Source organism: Scleropages formosus, chromosome 4 (assembly GCF_900964775.1).
Source record: "Scleropages formosus chromosome 4, fSclFor1.1, whole genome shotgun sequence".
In the NCBI taxonomy this organism is placed as follows: domain Eukaryota; kingdom Metazoa; phylum Chordata; class Actinopteri; order Osteoglossiformes; family Osteoglossidae; genus Scleropages; species Scleropages formosus.
This window is the reverse complement of record NC_041809.1, coordinates 16,547,736-16,566,628: the sequence shown is the minus strand read 5'-3', so window position 1 is coordinate 16,566,628 and position 18,893 is coordinate 16,547,736. Positions and strand designations below refer to the sequence as shown.

Below are 18,893 nucleotides of genomic sequence, written 5' to 3'. Positions count from 1 at the left end.
AGCAAATGTACAAAAGCATGAGCATCAAAGGGTATGCTGTACACGCACGGCATCTACCGTAACAAGCCTTGTTCCCTATTGGCCAACAGAGAAGAAATGCAGTAGCCAGTTAGAAAATAGGACCATTATTTATTTTAAATAATTAAGCACTACAAGGTGACATACAGCATACTGATATTTGTAATGTGTCACTGCACTGCAATTTGAGACATGCATGTCACTGTCAAAACTGAGAGCTGCAAGGGAGGTCAAACCTGATCTGACTGCTCAAAACAGTGTGAAATTGATGAAACATTTAGCAAGTGGACCTGCACACACTTTATTATGTTGCAAGTGATAAGACTGTTGTCTTCTTTTTTATAAAAAAAAAAAAAACGTTAACCAACAGCTTTAGAGGATACAAATTGCCCTTCTTATGATGAATATGCAAAGAAACTAGAGTGCTACAAGGTAAGGTCAGAAACTGGGTAAGTTTGCTGGGATGGAAGAGTACCAAGAACTAAGCTGCCGTGTGCACAAACACGCTCACACACTTGAGAACACTTAGGGACATAGTGAAGGCCACGGGAAATGACTGTGCTGAGAACGGCTGCCCCTCTCTGTGAGTGGACACGAGCAAATGCGAAAGGGCACCTGAGGGGCTTGGAGGCCCCAAGTGTTATGCTTCAATGGTAAAAGCTCCTGGCAACTCCATAGCAATGAAGGCTGAACTGTCCCGGTGTGGCCTAAATGAACTCCCATGCTTGATGCAACACACTATACCACTAGACCAACACAAAGCCACGCATATGAAAACCATCTTCCATCTTTTTTCAACAAATTAGGGTACTAAGAACAAACAGTAGTCTTCACACCAGCTGTACTTAATTCTCAATCTTCTTCTATGGTCATCTTTTCATCATGTATTCCTTCTACTATGCTATACAAAAAGAAACTAATTATGAGAAAATCTCTGTATTGCTGCAGTCCAAATTCTTGCTAAATTACATGATGCTCACAACATGTTTTCACAGATAAGACCAGATGAGAGATTCCATCAACACTGGAACTATCGATGACAAATCACCAAACCACTTCAATTAACTGTATAAGAAACATCGACTATCACCAATGGGTTTGTTTCAAAATGCTTTCAGTCATACTGTGTATGAATTTTACATAGTGTGGCATGGCATGTAACAGCTGTCAGGACAAGCCAGTAACATACAGTATGACATGCTAATAAAGGCGGGGGCAGGTAAACTCTGATCCAATGAAAAACACCTTCAGAGACTGTGACAAGGAAACTGATATGGCTAATGCAGCGCACAGAGCCATTTGAACAAAGACACAGCAGTGCGAAAGCTATGTTATTTGGTTCCCGTGAATGGACCATTCAGAGTGCTCTGTGGCATTGTGCTATTGGCACAGTGAGGTAAAGTGCTCTAGGTGCTAGTGCAAATAGCCAAGTGCCCAGCCTATGGCTTCCTGTTGTGACCACACATGAGAGGGCAGTGGCAGTGATATGGGGAGCGTGTGGGGGAAGGGGCTGTCTTCCCTATCCAGACTGCACACTCGGGGGAGTGCCCGATGACCGTCTGTTCCACTGTTACTCTGCAGGAGCTCCTGGTACACTACAAGCTTGCCAATTAAAATGGCCAGCTTTCAGCTGCTCCCAACACAGCATTTGCTGTTTCTGCAGAGCTGGACATAGACATCCTCATTCTACAGTCTTGACATTACACAAAGAGTGACCCAGAGCAAAGCAGGGGGTTCAGCAATGGGAGAACCTTTGAGGCAATGCTCACATAAATTACTGAAATCGGATGCTCAGATGTGGGTGCAAACACAACGCTTTCATTTTCACATGCCCAGACTTACCAAGGAGTCCCTGATGACCTCACTCTTGTAAAACCCTGGAGAAAGAAAAAGGAAAATTAAGTCAGATGACTTTTTGGTATTTCCATTACATACCGTTCTGGCAGGGAGATATTACCCTACTGCTTTGACTTAGCAAATGCGCCCATTAAGCAGTAAATCTAAACAGGAAACTGATTAAACCTCAGCAAGACTTTCAACTTGCATTTGGCAAAACAGACATCAGATACCTCATTCCAGAAGATGCTTCTTATTCTCTGTACAGGGTCAAAGACTTCAGAAAAAGGAACAGTGTGACATAGCCCTGAGCGTCCCAACAAAGGGGCGCTCAGCCCCACCTCTAGATATCCCGTTCTCCCGGCACAAGTGCAAGGTGAAGAAAGTGTCCAGCAGTGGAGAGCCGTTCTTGTTCACAATGTTGCGAGCAGCGATGCTCCGAAGGTGACGCAGGCGTCTCTGCAGAGGACAGGGGGACGAGCATCAATAGAGGCTGGAAGAACAGAACTCTGGGGGAGCCTGGTGGGGTGTGGAGAAAAGCTGAGAGGCAAAACATCTAAAGGACTTGCCTTCTAACGCGCTGCTTTCCAAAGGCGATCTTTATACAAATGAAAAGATAACCTTCATCTCATGTGCTACAAGAACATAACACTGGGCTTGAGGTCCAACCAAAAAAAGTTTCACACACACTTAATTTACCTTTGACACACAATTTAATTGGGCTTTAGTGGATCACACAAAGTAGCAGAGACTTCTGGGACTGCTTCCCTGAAAACTTACAACATACAAAGTGGTTCTTACAAACATAAAACAGCAGCATGCTGGCATATGAAAACAATGAGTCTTCAGAGTTTGGGATAAAAAGGGCCACATGTGTTACTCCGTGAATGAATCACATGATCTAAGCGGAAAAACACAGCCCTGGTGGGTATCTGGCATCCACGGAGCTCTGCAAGAATGCGTTTATTAAGTGGCTCTCACTATGTCACTGCAGGCTCACCTGATCTGCATTCTTAAGCAGAAGACTTAACTTGGACCACAGAAATTACTGCAGGCATTACGGTAAATCTAAGTCATGGGATTCCCTATAAGATTAAAATTCCGACACAAGACGCATTTTGTTTGTGCCATTTCCTCAGATGTCAGGGGATCTGCTCAAAGAGCACAGTGGCCAACATTTTGGGAAAGTCTATTAATGAGTGAGTGTCACTAAATCAACATTTGGGACATGACAACACCCTGTGGCCTTTCAGAGAAACTGTTCTGAGCCACATGTCAATCATCCACTTCACTGTAACACATTTAAGACGACACAATAAAAAAAAAAATCATCTTACAAACATTCTTAGTTGTACTAAAGCTAAAAATTAATAGACTGCTCTGAATAAGCAAACGTTAAGCAAGCAGAGTCTTTCGTGAATTAAAAAAATCCAGTTCGCACAACACCGATTTGTGATTCTTTACATTAATATATCAAAGCGCTTTTTATCGTCCTTCCAGGTCGTCATTCAAAATGGTTCCTTAGTGACATTTCGCACAGTGCCACTGCACAAACCAGCAGTTCGCTGGATCCCAGAGAACCGACGGGATTAACCCTGAAATCTGAGAAACGCAAATTCTCAAGTAACACCTGCCGAAGGACAGTGGCATGTACATGAGTTTACTTTGTTACCTGACGCTTTTTTCCAAAGCAACTAACAGTGAGTGCTAAGGTACTGACTATTCCTTAGCCTTTATACAAGTGGGTCATTCCTACTGAAGCAATTCAGGGTAAGTACCATGCCTCTACGGTACTACCTGTGTCCTTTGAGCGCAGCTCTAACCACTACGCTGTCTGCTGCCCCTACTGCACCTAGCTAGTGTGAAGCAAGTCAAGGCAGGAGCAGAAGGAACCCCTATGCAGAACATACACCTAACAGCACCTCACTTATGGTTTCCATGCTTTAGAACCAATTCCTGGACATTGTGATATGGCGACCTGCAAAGTCCAAAAGGACATAACTGTGCTGTACAGAGGATGAAGATATGATATTCTGGCATGGAAACGTTCTCCAGTGAAGTGTGTGAACGCGAATGTGAAGGAAGGAAGGGAGGGAGCACTGGGCTCTCTCTTGTACTTTGCTGTATTCCTGAAGCAACTTCAGGAGCGGAACACCGCGATCGCCCGCTTCCGGTCACAGCGGCTTCCTGCCAGTAGCCCCCCCCAGGCGCACACACGCACACACACACACACACACACACACACATATATACATACATACAGGTGGGACAGGGGGACAGAGGCCGTGTGCAAAGCTTGCGGTCGGGTCAGGCTACGAGGAAAGGTGGGCGAACGGCTGCCAGCCAGGACACGACCGCCCGTTCCCCAACTTAAGCACCCATCATGCATTTCCATCATGAGCTGTCAGACGTATCTTTTCCTTTCATTCATCATTCCCTGCTGCGCGCAAACTTAAGTTTGCTCCAGTCATGGTAGTATATATGACGCGGACAATTCTTTTTTTTTTTTTTTTTTTTTTTCTTTTTACATGTCAACACGTGCTTACGCGACCCGTTTGTGCATCCTCGCTGACCCAAGTGAAGACCAAGGAGAAAGCCGCCCCTTCACGCGAGCTGAACACCTGACCGAACTGCCGAACTGTACCAAACACGGTCTCTGTGTGTGTGTACATGTGATTGTGTGTGGCCGCGCGGGCTGTCAGTCAGTCAGTGCACTCATCACGTACACGAAGTGGTGTGCTCACCACCGCACCGGCCCATCCATGCCCGTGCCCGTGCTGTAGCCTGACCTGCTGGGACGTGAGCTCCACGTGCAGGGCGCGAGACGGCGCGGCTCCGGCGCTGCCCACCGAGGCGGCGGACACGGCGAGATCCCGACCGGCGACCGAGCTCATCCTCCCAACGGCCGCAGGAGCAGGGGCGTTCGCCTCATTCAACGAAACAGCTCATTCCTCCGCGAAAAAGCGTCTTGCTCCTGGTGATGGGCCGAAGTCGCAGAATACTCAAATTAGTAACGTGTAGGCCAGTGATAGCATCAGCTTTTGAAAACACAAGTCCACGCAGACTGTTGGTACAGGGACATAAACAAAGTGAGACTTGCTTAGGAGGCCATTATCCGTATTTCATAGTCAATCCCCCGGTAGAAAACCGATTGGTTCAGAGGCCTGTCAATCACTCAACAGCTTTACGAAATGGTACATTTTTCGATATTACTGGCTACTTGCATATCAATCACTGTAGAAAAGGCGGGGCGAAAGGACAACAGGAAGTAACTCCTGTCATGTTCTGTTTCCCTTGCTTTATAAGGAAGTGAGGGGTTAAATCTGCAGGTAACGTGACTGACCCCGACCCGTATCTGTAGTTTCATATCGCTGTTGTTGTACTACAGTTCGTGTTCGTGTGTCACAATGAAAATTGATATTTCTTGTTCTTAATGTCTTATTATTTGTTTTTAAAGGCTTGTCTGCTTATCGGATTTTTTAGCAAAACAAAGATTAGTTTAATATTAAACTTGAAATGAGAGCATAATTTCAGACTGGCTGTAGCATTGTATTAATTTTCATTAAAATGTCATGAAATATTTTACTTTCACCTTATTTTACTGTGACTGATAGAGGAAACAAGTTGGTGTGTTTCCAAAACCACCGCTTCCTCACTATTATCAGTTAAGTCCGTCTAGCCAATCATGACTAGCGGTGCCTCCAGGCCTCATCGGCAATTGGCTGAATTTTTTCAATCACAGTACAAAAGGCGGGATGAAGTTGTCATCATCGTGTAGCTTCTTTTGTACGGTTTTCACATTGATTTGCGCTGTTCTACAAGGATGCGGTACTATCTACTTGACTCAAGTATTCAGGACATAAGTGGGTTCCTGCCGGGAGGTGATCTTGGCAATAATCTTTCAAGACTTTGCATTGCTTAGTTTTCTTATGCTCCTAAATGAGAACACACAAACAATGCCAGACCGGCTTTATACTGTAAAATCGTCATAGCAAAAAAAAGAAAAGAAAACAGTATGAGAAAGAAGTTTTCGCTAACGCTTGTTCACTTTATAGTCTTTTTTCATTTTCATTTTGCATTTATTCATTTAGCTGATGTTTTTCTCCGAAACAACTTACAGTCATTTTAAGCCACCTACAATTATATTTACCCATTTGTACAGCTGGGTAATTTTACTGGAGCAATTTAACCCAAGTACCTTGCTCATTTGTACTATGGCCGGAGGTGGGATTCAAAACTGCAACCTTTGGGTCTAAAGGCAGCAGAGTTCTAACCACTACAGTACCAACTGCCCTTCTTTTAAACTCTTGTTTTGTGAAAAATAGCAGCTGTAAGTGTGTTTAAATTATTACATGAACTACCAAAAGGCTTTGGTCCAAAAGCATCTATGTACTTAGAAAATTTGTATCTTGTTGCATTACACTTGGGGGGGGCACAGTGGCACAGCAGGCTTGGCCAGGGCCTGCTATCTTCGTGGGGCTGGGGTTCAAGTCCTGCGTGGGGTGTCTTGCAACGGACTGCCGTCCTGTCCTGGGTGTGTCCCCTCCCCCTCCAGCCCTGCACCCTGTGTTAGGCTCCGGGCTTGCCACGACCCCCGCTTGGGACAGGGTTTTCAGGCAGTGTGTGCACATTACCCTTGGAGCACTCTGAGAACCATGTAATGTTATCTTGACCACAACTTTGTCAGCACAAATACTTTTGTAAATATTGATTTGTGCATTGAGGGGGGCATGGTGACACAGCAGGCTTGGCTGGATCCGCTCTCTGGCGGGTCTGGGGCTCGAGTCCTGCTTGGTGTGCCTTGTGGCAGACTGGAGTCCCATCCTGGGTGTGTCCCCTCCCCCTCTAGCCTTGCACCCTGGGTTCCCAGGTTAGGCTCCCATTCGCCACAACCCCGCTCGGGACAAGCAGTTTCAGACAGTGCGCGTGTGTGATTTGTGTACCAAGGAAAAGTGTTCACAGATGTTTTTAATATTTTATTAAAAAACAAGACATTTTTACATTTAAATAAAGCATACAGACCATAAACAAAGTGTCATTTATTATTGCACTTAAATTAGAGTGCAAGACACTCCATTTTGCGCAGTCACAGTGGTAAAGCTAGCAGAATTCTAAATAACATAACTACAAAAAACAGTCACCATTTCAGGACTTCGTAAACATTTCAACACCTTCCACATCCATTGGTACAGCAAGTGTATATATTCAAACTTTCTAGTCCATACCTTCTTAGTGGCTGAGCGTCACTTGCTTTAAGACTTTAATTTTCAATCTCAGAAAAACCACATCACTTAGCCTCACATCAAACTAAAACTCAACAACATACATAAAACTGCAAGGCACTGGAAAATAGAACTCCCAGATGAATAATTCTTACTGCAAAATAATTCTTAAAAGAAAAAACAAGATATTAAAACAAGAAATGTACCAAAGGTCACTGAATATTTAAGTGATACAGATAGAAGAAGGATGACTAATTCAGCTTGATATTTCACACACTGAATTTCAGGTTTTAAGATCTTCACAATAAAGAAAAGGTTTTGAAGAGGGAAAAGGGAAAAAAAAAAAAAAAAAAAAAACCAACTCACTGAAAAAGAAAAAAGTGTAAGGTTCAAGCGGTTTTTACATTCACTGAGAAAAATGCAATACTACCAGAAGCAAGGCAGAGGCCATGTTTTGAACACGTCACCAAAATGTTCTCAATGTTATATACTGTACGTGCTGTATGCTTCAGTAACACATATGTTGGTCTTTTTGGTCAAATGGATTAATTTCATAACCAGTCATAATGGGGATCACCAGTTTTAATATTGCAGCATCACTACTGAACCATGGATTCCCAGTAAGCTATCAGCCATGGAGAAAGCATGAGAAGGACTGTAATTTTACATCTGAACAAGAAAAAAAAACCTAGCCCTTTGGCTTCCCCCCCCCCAAACATACAAGTGATACCACTTTGTGAGAATAAACCTCTGAAATTGCATTGTGTGTGCATTTAAACATTTTTTAGGGTCCCCTACTTGCATATAAGTAAAGATGATAGGATGTCCTGGAGATAAACTGTTAGTTTTACCTGAAATCATCACATTGAAGGTGCACAAAAAGCCACTTTAAGACTAAACTAACATGTTTTACATACTTTTCTTCATACATAATTAAAGGCTATAATGCAGGTATGTAAAACACCAAAGTAGAAAACCAAAAAGAACTCTTTCCTTGATGCTCTGTAGGCTCTCTACTTTCTATAACAGCTGCTAATCTTTGCATTAGAGGCAGTATGATGGTAAAAATCTGCCTTATAGCAGTCCCTGTTGGCAGGTATGATGTACAGCAGTTTACTTCTTCCATGGTTAGTATGTACATACATAGTAACTGTTGCTACAGCAGTCTACAACCATGACATGGATAAGCACAAAAAAAATCTAGATAAATTACAAGGCCAGATGCATTTACAGAATAAGCAGTTCATAGGATCAGAGTCTTTTCTCTTAAGATTACTAAAACATGGCCTTTCTTAGTTTACCAGGTAGGGAGGCACATACTGCACATTTTGGAACATGCTGCAAGTGTGGATTAGCGCACTCATGTGCCATGTATCAATTCCAGCTGAGTCACAGCTTCAATACTGAGAGTCAGGCACTTGGAGGGTTTTGATCTAGAGGATCCAAAAAGCTTCTTTAACTCCTCCACATTCTCACTGGATCAGTAGAATATCACTTTCCTTCAGGCCAAAGCGTGTCTTGTACTTGTCAAAGAGCTTTGTGAGGGACCTCACATACATGGCATGGTACTGATCTAGTACCTCTTGACTGGGTTCTTCAATCTTGGGTACTGTGATGGGTTCACCAACTGAAAGGTACAATGATTTAGTAAAATAAATGTATATGAAGTAGTTGTAATATAAAAACAAATCTGATAAAGTATTTACTCTTAAAATCTACAGAGTAGATTAAACCAGTAGGCCTAATATTAAAAATATATAGTTAAATTAGTAATTAATAGCTATCCCTGTACCTGGAATGACATCAATATTCAAGTCCCTTTTGAATGTTATGCAGGATTTGAAGACAATGGAATGTGTTGATGGGTTCTTTTTTTTTTTTTTTTTTTAAAAACCTAACCGAAGATAACCTTGAACTGCTTGTCAATAACTACCAAAACCCCAAAAATTTATATGCAGAGTTTACCTCTAATTTGTTGACTGTTCTTTGAAGTGCTAAGAGCCCTGTTGAGGTATGCTCACCTATTGTGGTAATAGTTTTGCAGTAGGGCACAAAGCCCCAGGAGTCTGCAGAGAAAAGGCCACGCCCATGGAAAAGGCATGGGGCAAAGCCCAGGAGCTTCTGGAGCCGTCTCTGTGCCATCCTCCAGCGGGAACCCTCCTCAAAGATGACCTGCTTGTACACTTCATTCTCCCCAAAGGAGTATACAGGGACCAAGTCGGCCCTGTCGGGGAGAGAGCATGTTCAGTCCTTTATGTTCCTCTCACTGTTACTGCCGCTCACAGTTTTGGTTTGCTCTTGAATACGTAGCAAGGTGTTACACCGTTGGAGCATAAAGCGGAGTCCACCTGAGCATGTCAATTCCCCCCCCCAAAGGAGGAACCTCCAGGATCTCTTCTGAAAGAAGTCTTTAAGAGCAAGGAATTCTTCAATGGATCAAAATTACAGAATCCTAAAACTACCTTCACCCTCCTTTGCAGCTCTACATACCAGACAGAGCAGCAGCCCCCAACACAACCTTAGCCTAAGATATCTAGTTCAAGGTCTAAGCACATTCATTCACGAGAACATAAAAAGATGACCAGCAACATCCCCCCCCCCCCCCCAAAGTATTAACTTTTAAGCTTCTTTCGGGTAGGTGCATGCAGGATTTCTGTAATACGTGATGACGCTGGCTGTTTCCTTTGGCTTTTGGCACAAAATCAAATGGTCACTTGCTGTTAGCATTGGCCACACTGGAATGGGCTATTTTCAAGCAAATCAAGTTAGAATACATAAAAGCTTTGTGTTTTGTTGCCTGTTCTCTTTTCCTTGGTCTCTTTACTCTAATCTTGTATAACTATACAAAGGACAGCATGGGACTGTAGCTGCACATTTTAGCCTCACCCCTTCTGTAAAGCCAGCTTCACAAATCCCTTGCGGTTCTTCAGGGTGACAACATTCATGCCGGGTGTACAGTCCAGCGATTCGGCAGAACCTCCAACAACGATAATGACCGCATTTCCCGTTCCACTGTGCGACAGAATGTAGTCAATTGAATTGCGATTGACAGGGCAAATACCTGAAAGTAAAGCAGAAGAAGCATACCCATGAGTCACATTTGTTAGAGAAATTAGTTTTATACTAAGCTTTTAAATCTAGGTACGCTGTTAACTCCTACGCAGAGGCACACAGATAATTTCAGAGGTCCTTTACAAAAGTATAATCAATTCACAAACAAACCAAACTCCAAAAGTAGACTGCTGAAATACATTGGCAGATGTACTCAAAACTGCAAATGAACACAGCTCAGAGTTCAACAGATTACGAAACACATTTCAAGCCTATTTTTAAATTTCACACAGTTAACTTAAATTAAGAATTCAGCAAACCTCCAGACATCAAATAGTCTCTCAGTACAGGCATGCGGAAGTTTCCGGCTAGGGTGGCCAAGGAGGGCTTGATCCCTGGGAACTTTTTGGAGAATCCTGTAGCCTCAGTCCCGAAATTGCAAAATGCTCCAAAGCAGAAAATTCCATGGGGGTGATAGCCGAAGACGTAGTTCCTGTTTGGCAGCAGGTTGTGTGTCTTGACAAGCTGTGTGCAAGAAGTACAGTTTTTCAAAAGGAAGCCAAATTTCAGCACTGGGGCTTAGGTAGCAGTCAGGAGTTATATATCAAGATAAAAATGAATGAAATCACCAAGCAAGTAATTTTTTTTCTAAAAAGGTGACATGATGGTACAGCAGGTGGCACTGCCACCTCACAGCGCCTATATTGTTTGGGTATGGGTTTGATCAATCTGTGTGGAGTTTGCATGTTCTCCCCTTGTGTGGGTGTCCTCCCACAGTCCAAAGACATGCAGTTCAGGTGAACTGGTGATGCTACTTACATTAAATCATACACTGGTTACTTTAATTTTATTTGGCTTGACAAGGATTTCTTTCTGTTAAATATGAGCACTGACTCAAAGCAATTCAAGAGACTGAAAAATAGTTTTAATACACAATAGTTTCAGAGAATGTCAATATACTGTTAAAAAAAGTAATTAAACATTTGAAGACTGACATGATACATTAACCAGGCCAAAGCTCATATGAAACCAGGTTAATCTCACATGCTTAGATAAAAGGCCAACTATGCATTAATCAGTAAAGAGCTGTGTTTGGAATTAATTAGCCCTGATAAGCAGCCAAGGCTGAAAGAAATTTGACCCATGGGCCACATATGATGTTTACATGCATTAATAAATGGCCCATTTCTACCAATATCAGTCTTGATATGTTATATCTGTATGAAGTAACTGGCAATAAAAAGCATACTGTAGTTAGCCTGGTTGTTTGTGCATTAGGTTTAATACATTTTAGATAATTGGACAAAATTTAGGGTTAAATGCAGTGTTCTTTTAACCAATTCTGGCTTGTCTGGAAACATCACCTGCAGCACCATTGGCACCCAGCTACCATTAACAATATTTGCGAAATATTTGCATATCTTGTCTTAATATTTGTGCACAGGCTACGCTGCACAGAACAGATGTACAGTGTACACAGTCCCCCAGCAGCTAATGAAATAAACTGTAAGTACAATCCTCACTGGGTTTAGATTTAGAAGTTTCTCAAGAGACCCTGCAGGAGAAAGAAACCTGATGACAACCTGGGTGGTGGTCACTACAGCACAGAAAGGGGGCAAACCAGATAAAACCCTTATCTGTTAGGTACTACCAGGCAGAATCAGTATGTCTACAAGCTTCTGAGCTGTTAAACAAGGCTGACTGCAACCTCCAAGAGTTTGCACATGCTCATTACATCCGACCAAGTAATTATAGAGGATTTGTACAAATTTCACACTGTGGTGACAATGCAAGAAAGATTTAGTTTTATGTTAATTATTGCTAAATTACTGATGAGCTCTTTCCTTACTTGTAATAAATGACTTCATTCGAAAATAACTTTATTAGTGTTTCTCAAATTATTACTCAATTCTGAATAAATAAACTCAGCATCATTATGCCAACATCGTATCAGACAGCATGACAGAATTCTTGTGTGTTCAGAAGCATTTCTTTTTGTGAGCAAATCAGCATTAAATAGTTACTACTAGGGTACTCATCACATAAAAAAAGATGAAGATTGTACATTTCTTGGATGTGAGACACTTAAAAAAAAAATAAATGGACCAGTGTCAGTGACCAAAAAGACATTTTTGTCATTGATTACACTTTATATAAACCATTGTCTGCATTAGGAATTTATCATAGACACTGCTCATCACAGTTCTGATGAAACTCTTACATAGTCATATACTGACCCAGAAAACAGTGTGTGTGACACGCTTCACTCTGACCCCTGGCACCAGCAAGTAAAAAGACCTATTGCTATCAGCTGAGCAAAGTCTGCCTGGATATTTGTAACCACTTAACTGAAGAGTCAGAGAAGGCATAAGGAACAGCAAAGAACATCTACAGCTGATAATGGACTCTGCGTGACAGATTTTATTATCATCTCTGTGCTAGAAAGCCTGTGTTCAGCAAAACTAATTGTTTTAAAGCTCTGTCAGGTGAAAATCTCAAAACAATCTAAATGGATTAATACATAGTCAACACAATGCACAGCAGTCATTCCTCAGCAATAATGGAAAGTTACAGTTCTGAGACAATATTAAAGATTACTTCTACCATACTGTTAAGAGTTCCAACATAGAGCAGCCACAGCATGCTTTACATGACACAGATGAATCATATTTATGCAGAACTTTGAGTGAATCATTTAGAGAAAACACTCACTCTGATAGGGAAATAATCTCTGAAGTAGGTCCAGACAGTCCAGTTCCTCACCCACGAAGACCTCCGTCCTCCTGAGGACACACACAGTCCAGAAATGATCACGCTTAACCATATTAGTTCATTATGCAGTCCTGAAGCATCAACCAAAGAGGGTGGGGGTTCTGAACAGGGCACATTTTCACAGAGCAGACAGTGAGTACGTGGCTTGCCTTCCTTCGGGGTGTTCCAGTCAAAGATCAACCATGCCGTGTACATAGCCGCGATGATCCAGCAGTCTGTGCAGAACATATAGATGAGTGCAACTGTGCATGTTGCACCTGGGGGGGAAATAAAAAAAATTCTTATTCTTTTAATTGCTTGGGACTGTTTAATATGATGTTTTAACTTCAATGATCTCCAATCCTGGCACCACCAAAAACCAGAGACAAATAAATCAGCTGAGAAAATGTTTCTCAAGTCCTATAATGTGAGTACAATATAATTAAGAACAGCTTTGATTTCTCATTGTTGATTTTTTTTTGTTTTTTTTTTTCTTTATAATTACATTAACATGCTCCAGCATTAATAACAGAACTTAACAAATCTGTCTCATTGAAAGGAAAGTAAATACTGTATTACAGGCAAATGGTATCACTCTGGGATATACAGACGGTCCCAGAGTTACGATGGTCTAATTTACGATTTTTCGACTTTACAATGGTGCAATAGATATACGCATTCAGTAGAAACTGCTACTGTGTATGTTGCGTTCATTCATTTTTTGATTTGAAATTGAAAAACAAAATGCAAATGATGCCTTAATTTTTTTTGTTTTAAAAATGAAAAATTATGAACTATGTTTAAAAACCATTTTTTTTGCTCAAAATGTAAAATATTAAATATGTCTCATTTACAGTTTCTTGCCATCTTATTTTTTGAGTTATTTAATTTTGTGGTATTCTTGAACAACCCGGGTGTAAACGAATTGAAACTGCGCATAATCAAATCAGCGGCTTCATCGAACATGCTGGCTTCACTCCAAGTTATTCATAAGTTAATATGGATCACTACGTCCTTTTCAAAGCAGCAAGAGAGTGACAGTAAGGGGAATTTACTCTTTTTGTTTAATCAAAGTCCTTTTCTTTTTTGTGTTTGTGCTTAGAAACAATAGATAACCATTTTTCTGCAATATACACGGACCTAACTCAGATTTTGTTTTTCAATATCAAATAAAACAAACGAACACAGCGTACACAGACCGAAACCGTACTTCGAATTTTGATTTTTTTTTTTTTTGTGGGCTAGCAATATGCAGTACAATCCTCTCTTGTGATGCTAGGCAGCAGCAGTTATCCACATCTCCCAGTCTGCCACGGGGTCGTTAATGTATACAACCAATACAGTGTTCTGTCTTGGATACCGCCCCGTATCTACGTTGTCCTTAGTGCATTCATCATGTCTACAAAACACCCATCTGTGTCTTCTGCTACTGGTGAGAAGAGGAAGGCAATTACTCTTGAGGAGAACCTCAAGATAACTGCCCAGCATGAAGGCAACAAGCCCATAATGGCCATCACACGTATGCTAGGCTATGATGTTTGGAAGGTTAGATGTATTAAATGCAGTTTTGACTGAAGATATTTTCGACTTACGATGGCTTTATTGGAACATAACGCCATCGTAAATCAGGGACCGTCTGTAGAGAGATAACCACTAGTGTCCTGGGGAAAGTAATGCTGAACATAAAAATAGGAATGAGTTGAACTTGAACTGTGAAAAAAGTATTAGAATTTCTAAATTTGTGGTGGTCACATCCTTCATCTGTAGCTAATTCTGGTTATGGTCATTAAAGTCAAACAACTTTCAATGAATGACTTAATTCCACATCCAGTCCTGTGAGGAAACGGCTCTCCTCACGCAGGGAGGATTATGGGGATTAGATGGCAGTCGCACACTTCTCACCAAGTACGAGGAAAGTGAGGATCCACTGCAGCACAGAAATGACTTGCAACTGTTTCTCCAGCTTGGAGCGGGAGAGCCAGGAGGCACTGGGCAAGTCCTGCAATGCTGAGAGAATACTTGAACCGGTGCCTGTTGTAGGGGTAGGGGTACACATGCCAACACAATTAGACATATGCAAGAATTATCACAAACATACATGAGACTAGCTAATGCCTCAAAACCAATTTCTCCATTGGATGGGGGACATCACTTAAATTCATGAAGAAAGCACTGTGAAGATGTTCTTACAAATAGTTTTTCACATGAAGAAAGAGCAAAAACAATGCAGACCTTTACAAATAAGCTAATCAGTTCCACAGCTCAGTCATAGCTGAAGCAATCTTGGATGTGCGTCATCTTAAATGCAAATTTTTCCAGCTTTCACACATGCATACACAGCACAGAAAATCAGACAGGTCCCTCTTCTCCTTGTCACAGCCTGATTATTTACCATCTGCACAGAAAAACTTATCAAATAACTATCATCCATGACACCACATACAAGGTCTGGAAAGCCCAGCATTGCATAATAGGCAATCTTCTTCCACAATAAGATCTGGAAGGAACTTTCAGCCTCCAGTGAGAATAAAGCATCAAGACAAAAAAATCCTATTCACAGAACTATCTAATCTGGTCTTAAGGTACTTAAAATAGCTCTTTAGCTTCCGTCAAACATTGGAGCTTTGTTTAGAAAGCAGTATATGTTACTAACAGTAGTTAAGAGAGAGATCACACAGGTGAAGGTCAAGGGCTGTGAGCCTTCAAGGAGATGGCCATTGAGTTTGCACCTCCATGGCTCCTTCGCTCCATGTTTGCATAGGGGTGACACACATCCAAAGCCAGACCAACTTTTTTCTTTTTTTAAACACCCCTCTTCAGCCAGTTAGCAGTTTATGGGGGATATATTTTTTTGTATTATCTCCTACACATGACAACTATACAGAACACACAACTTGTGACATACAATATGCCAGATGAACACATGGAAAACTTAATACAATCACCATAAGAGAGTAAATTATCAACTTCTCATAAGATACATGACACTGTTTCATGCTGCACAAAAAAAATGTCACATAACTTAATCAGTTCATGGGCACTTTGTCTAAAGCGCTATAATAACAATATAGTTATTTTAATTGATAGTGCCTTCATTTCTCTTTTATTCATTTACCAACTTACAGTAACAGACTTGTACACTAAACAACTTTACAATGATTTTTAACAGCAGGGTATTCTTACTGTATCCATTCCAGGCAAGTCCCTTGATCACAGATCCACAAAACAGGAGTGAAATTATCACCAAATAATATCTTCTGTCTAATAAAACTTGATGTGAATGACAACTCAGGTTTTTACTTCATTTTGACTTGGATAATGGCTGTTGATCACTTCTGAGAAACAATGATTTATGCTTGCAGTTACAGTTCCAATGTTACTCTGTTGCTACCATACATATTCAGTATGTAGTTGTGACCCCCAGTGTTGCTGTTGCTGCAATTTAAAAAAATATATATGATTATTATTATTCTGCGGTACAGAATGTCCCAGTGCAGCGTGTGCTAGAAGACTAGACTGACACATCTGATTTGCACATGCACCTACGCACTACAGAAACAATGACAATGTCACATTTCACTAAGTGCCCTAAACACACACACACACACACACACACACACACACACACACACACACACACACACACATTTACAGCATAAACTGTATAAACAAACTGTGAGGGTTCAGTGTAGAGTTGTGTGCCCATGGTCAATGAAGAGGCGCGCAGGTTACTGAGGTAACGTAAGTGTCGGAGAAGTACTCACAGCGCGGCAGAGGCTACACAAAGCATGTGCGTCAAACAGCAAAAAAAGTGGCTTGAACTCGTTTAAATGATAGTTTAATGAAGTAAAATTGTGGAGAGGGAACGAAACATATCAATATTTTGTGTGTAAGGCTCTTACCTCGCAGCACACCGGAGTAAGCAGCCAGAATTGTCTTCATGGCGAGGGGCACGAGACGCAAACTGAGCGCGAGAGACACCGCCGCGTGTACCTGCTGCTGCAGTTGCCGCTCCGCGCTCCTCGAGTGCTCGCGCCGCTGCTACTCAGCACCTCGAGCACCTCCTACCGCCGACTAAAAGCAGCCACCATCCGGACGAGGCTTTAATACGGTGGGAGGAGCCGTGGGCCGTGGGTGCAATGAGGGTGCAAGAGCGTTCGCGGCCTTCAGGCAGCGCAGCAGTTTCAACTAGCCACTGAGAACAACAGGAATATGAACAGCAGGTCTCTGTGGAGCTGCATACAAATACCGAGGGACACATTAGCCTTTGACCCCACGTTGCTTGTAACACCTATAATTTAAACCCACATTTCCTTCATAGCATCATATGATAATGCACATTACGGTTCCTAGTAGTGACGGTGCTAGAATAATTTTGAGTCCCACAAAAATTTTTGTTAACACTTCCTTGGCCCTTTGCACTTTGGTGGCAGTGATTCCCCGGGCTATGTATGGGTTTCCACTGTTTGACACCACTGTGGACCTGAAAGAGTGTCTTTTGACGCAACAACAAAAACTATTTTATAGTGATTTGTACGGTCACAAGTGTACAGTAGCGTGTTCTAAAGCAGGTGCTTTCTGTGCTCTTACAGCTTATCATTGTACTGTACAGTCACACAGACATAACAATGGTGGCGGCAGCTGCTATGGTTTGCACCCTGTGGCTGACAAGGTGCTACTGCAGTAGAGTCACTGTTAGCGCAACAGTGTAGGTTCAGTATCAAACCTAAATCCTTACTCACAAGCCAAGTTCCTTCTATTGAGCACGAGCTACAAGAAGTATATTGGTGTAAAAAAGTTTCAGCTTGCTGACATTGATTCCCCATTAGGTTTTGAACTTCTGAGCAGTCACTCATTCAGTATTGACAACTGCTTATCCTGACTTTTTATCTTAATTCCGGTTTCATAAACGCCAGACCCCCTCCTGAGCATCCAAGTCATTCAGTCTAGTAAAGACAACAGATATACTGCTTGTGTTTGATTGTTATCCCAAATCATTGAAAGTAAATAGGTATTTCTGCATTAGGTATTTAATCTAGACCCCTCAATCTAGACCCCTCACATTCAGGCCACTTCCTCTTCGAACCTTTGCCATCTGGCCGGCGCTACAAAGCACTGAGCACCAGGACAGCCAGGCACAAGAAAAGTTTCTTTCCCCAGGCCATCTACCTCATGAACAGCTAAATCCCCCCCTAGAGAGTAAACCAGTGCAATACACAACACTGTTTATATTTATAATTATATCTATTTATCACATCATATGTCTTACTCACATTCCCTTGCATTTGTATAGAACATACCTGTACATACATATAATGTCTAATGACTATTTTTTGTATATTGTGTACTTTATATTTTTTATATATTTTTATCCTTTATTCACATATTCTACCTTCTCATCTGTGTCTTGTCACTGTCATTCTGTCTGTGCTGTGGAAGTTTCTGTCACCAAGACAAATTCCTTGTATGTGTGAACATACTTGGCAATAAAGCTCATTCTGATTCTGATTCTGATCTAGGTACTTGAAAGTTTGCAGTTGTTCATGTTCCTTAACTTAAAAGGAAATTGTCAATGTGGTTAAAGGAAAATTCTGGAAAATACTGTACCTATTCAAAGCAGCTCATCTTTTTGTAGGGGAATGAAATGAACTCAAAAGCTATTTGATTTACAAAAATATTGCTCTATGTTTATGCAAAGGGGTGTGGTGGCGCAGTGGGTTGGACCACAGTCCTGCTCTCTAGTAGGTCTGGGGTTCACGTCCCGCTTGGGGTGCCTTGTGACGGACTGGCGTCCCGTCCTGGGTGTGTCCCCTCCCCCTCCGGCCTTATGCCCTGTGTTACCGGGTAGGCTCCGGTTCCCTGCAACCCTGTATGGGACAAGCGGTTCTGAAAGTGTGTGTGTGTTTATGCAATCAAAGTTTATTGCTGTATATTTCACAGTGGAGTCTTGTAGTTAAAGTGATAGTGTGGTTGTTCCAGGGCTTTCCTCCAGCAGGGTCCTTGGGTACAGTAGGA

At 41.8% G+C, this 18,893-nt stretch overlaps 2 protein-coding genes across 2 annotated transcripts in view; both read right to left on the bottom strand.

The window, feature by feature from the left end:
- uvrag (UV radiation resistance associated gene) overlaps positions 1–4,975 on the bottom strand; it is a 75,367-nt gene extending 70,392 nt beyond the window's left edge. Inside the window, exons 1-3 of the mRNA XM_029251221.1 lie at positions 4,644–4,975; positions 2,196–2,313; positions 1,861–1,895 (exon numbers count right to left, since the gene is read on the bottom strand). Of these exons, the coding sequence (XP_029107054.1) occupies positions 1,861–1,895; positions 2,196–2,313; positions 4,644–4,748 (258 nt within the window). The 5' untranslated portion in view covers positions 4,749–4,975. The remainder of the gene's footprint in view (positions 1–1,860; positions 1,896–2,195; positions 2,314–4,643) is intronic.
- A 2,806-nt stretch (positions 4,976–7,781) lies between these two features.
- dgat2 (diacylglycerol O-acyltransferase 2) lies at positions 7,782–17,251 on the bottom strand. The gene is made up of 8 exons (XM_018755053.2): positions 16,781–17,251; positions 14,781–14,909; positions 13,049–13,156; positions 12,840–12,910; positions 10,448–10,652; positions 9,963–10,137; positions 9,098–9,300; positions 7,782–8,703 (listed from the first exon to the last, which is right to left on the bottom strand). The coding sequence occupies exons 1-8, from the start codon at positions 16,818–16,820 to the stop codon at positions 8,549–8,551; spliced, it is 1,086 nt and encodes a 361-aa protein (XP_018610569.1). The 5' UTR covers positions 16,821–17,251; the 3' UTR covers positions 7,782–8,548.
- Between the last annotated feature and the right edge of the window lie 1,642 nt (positions 17,252–18,893).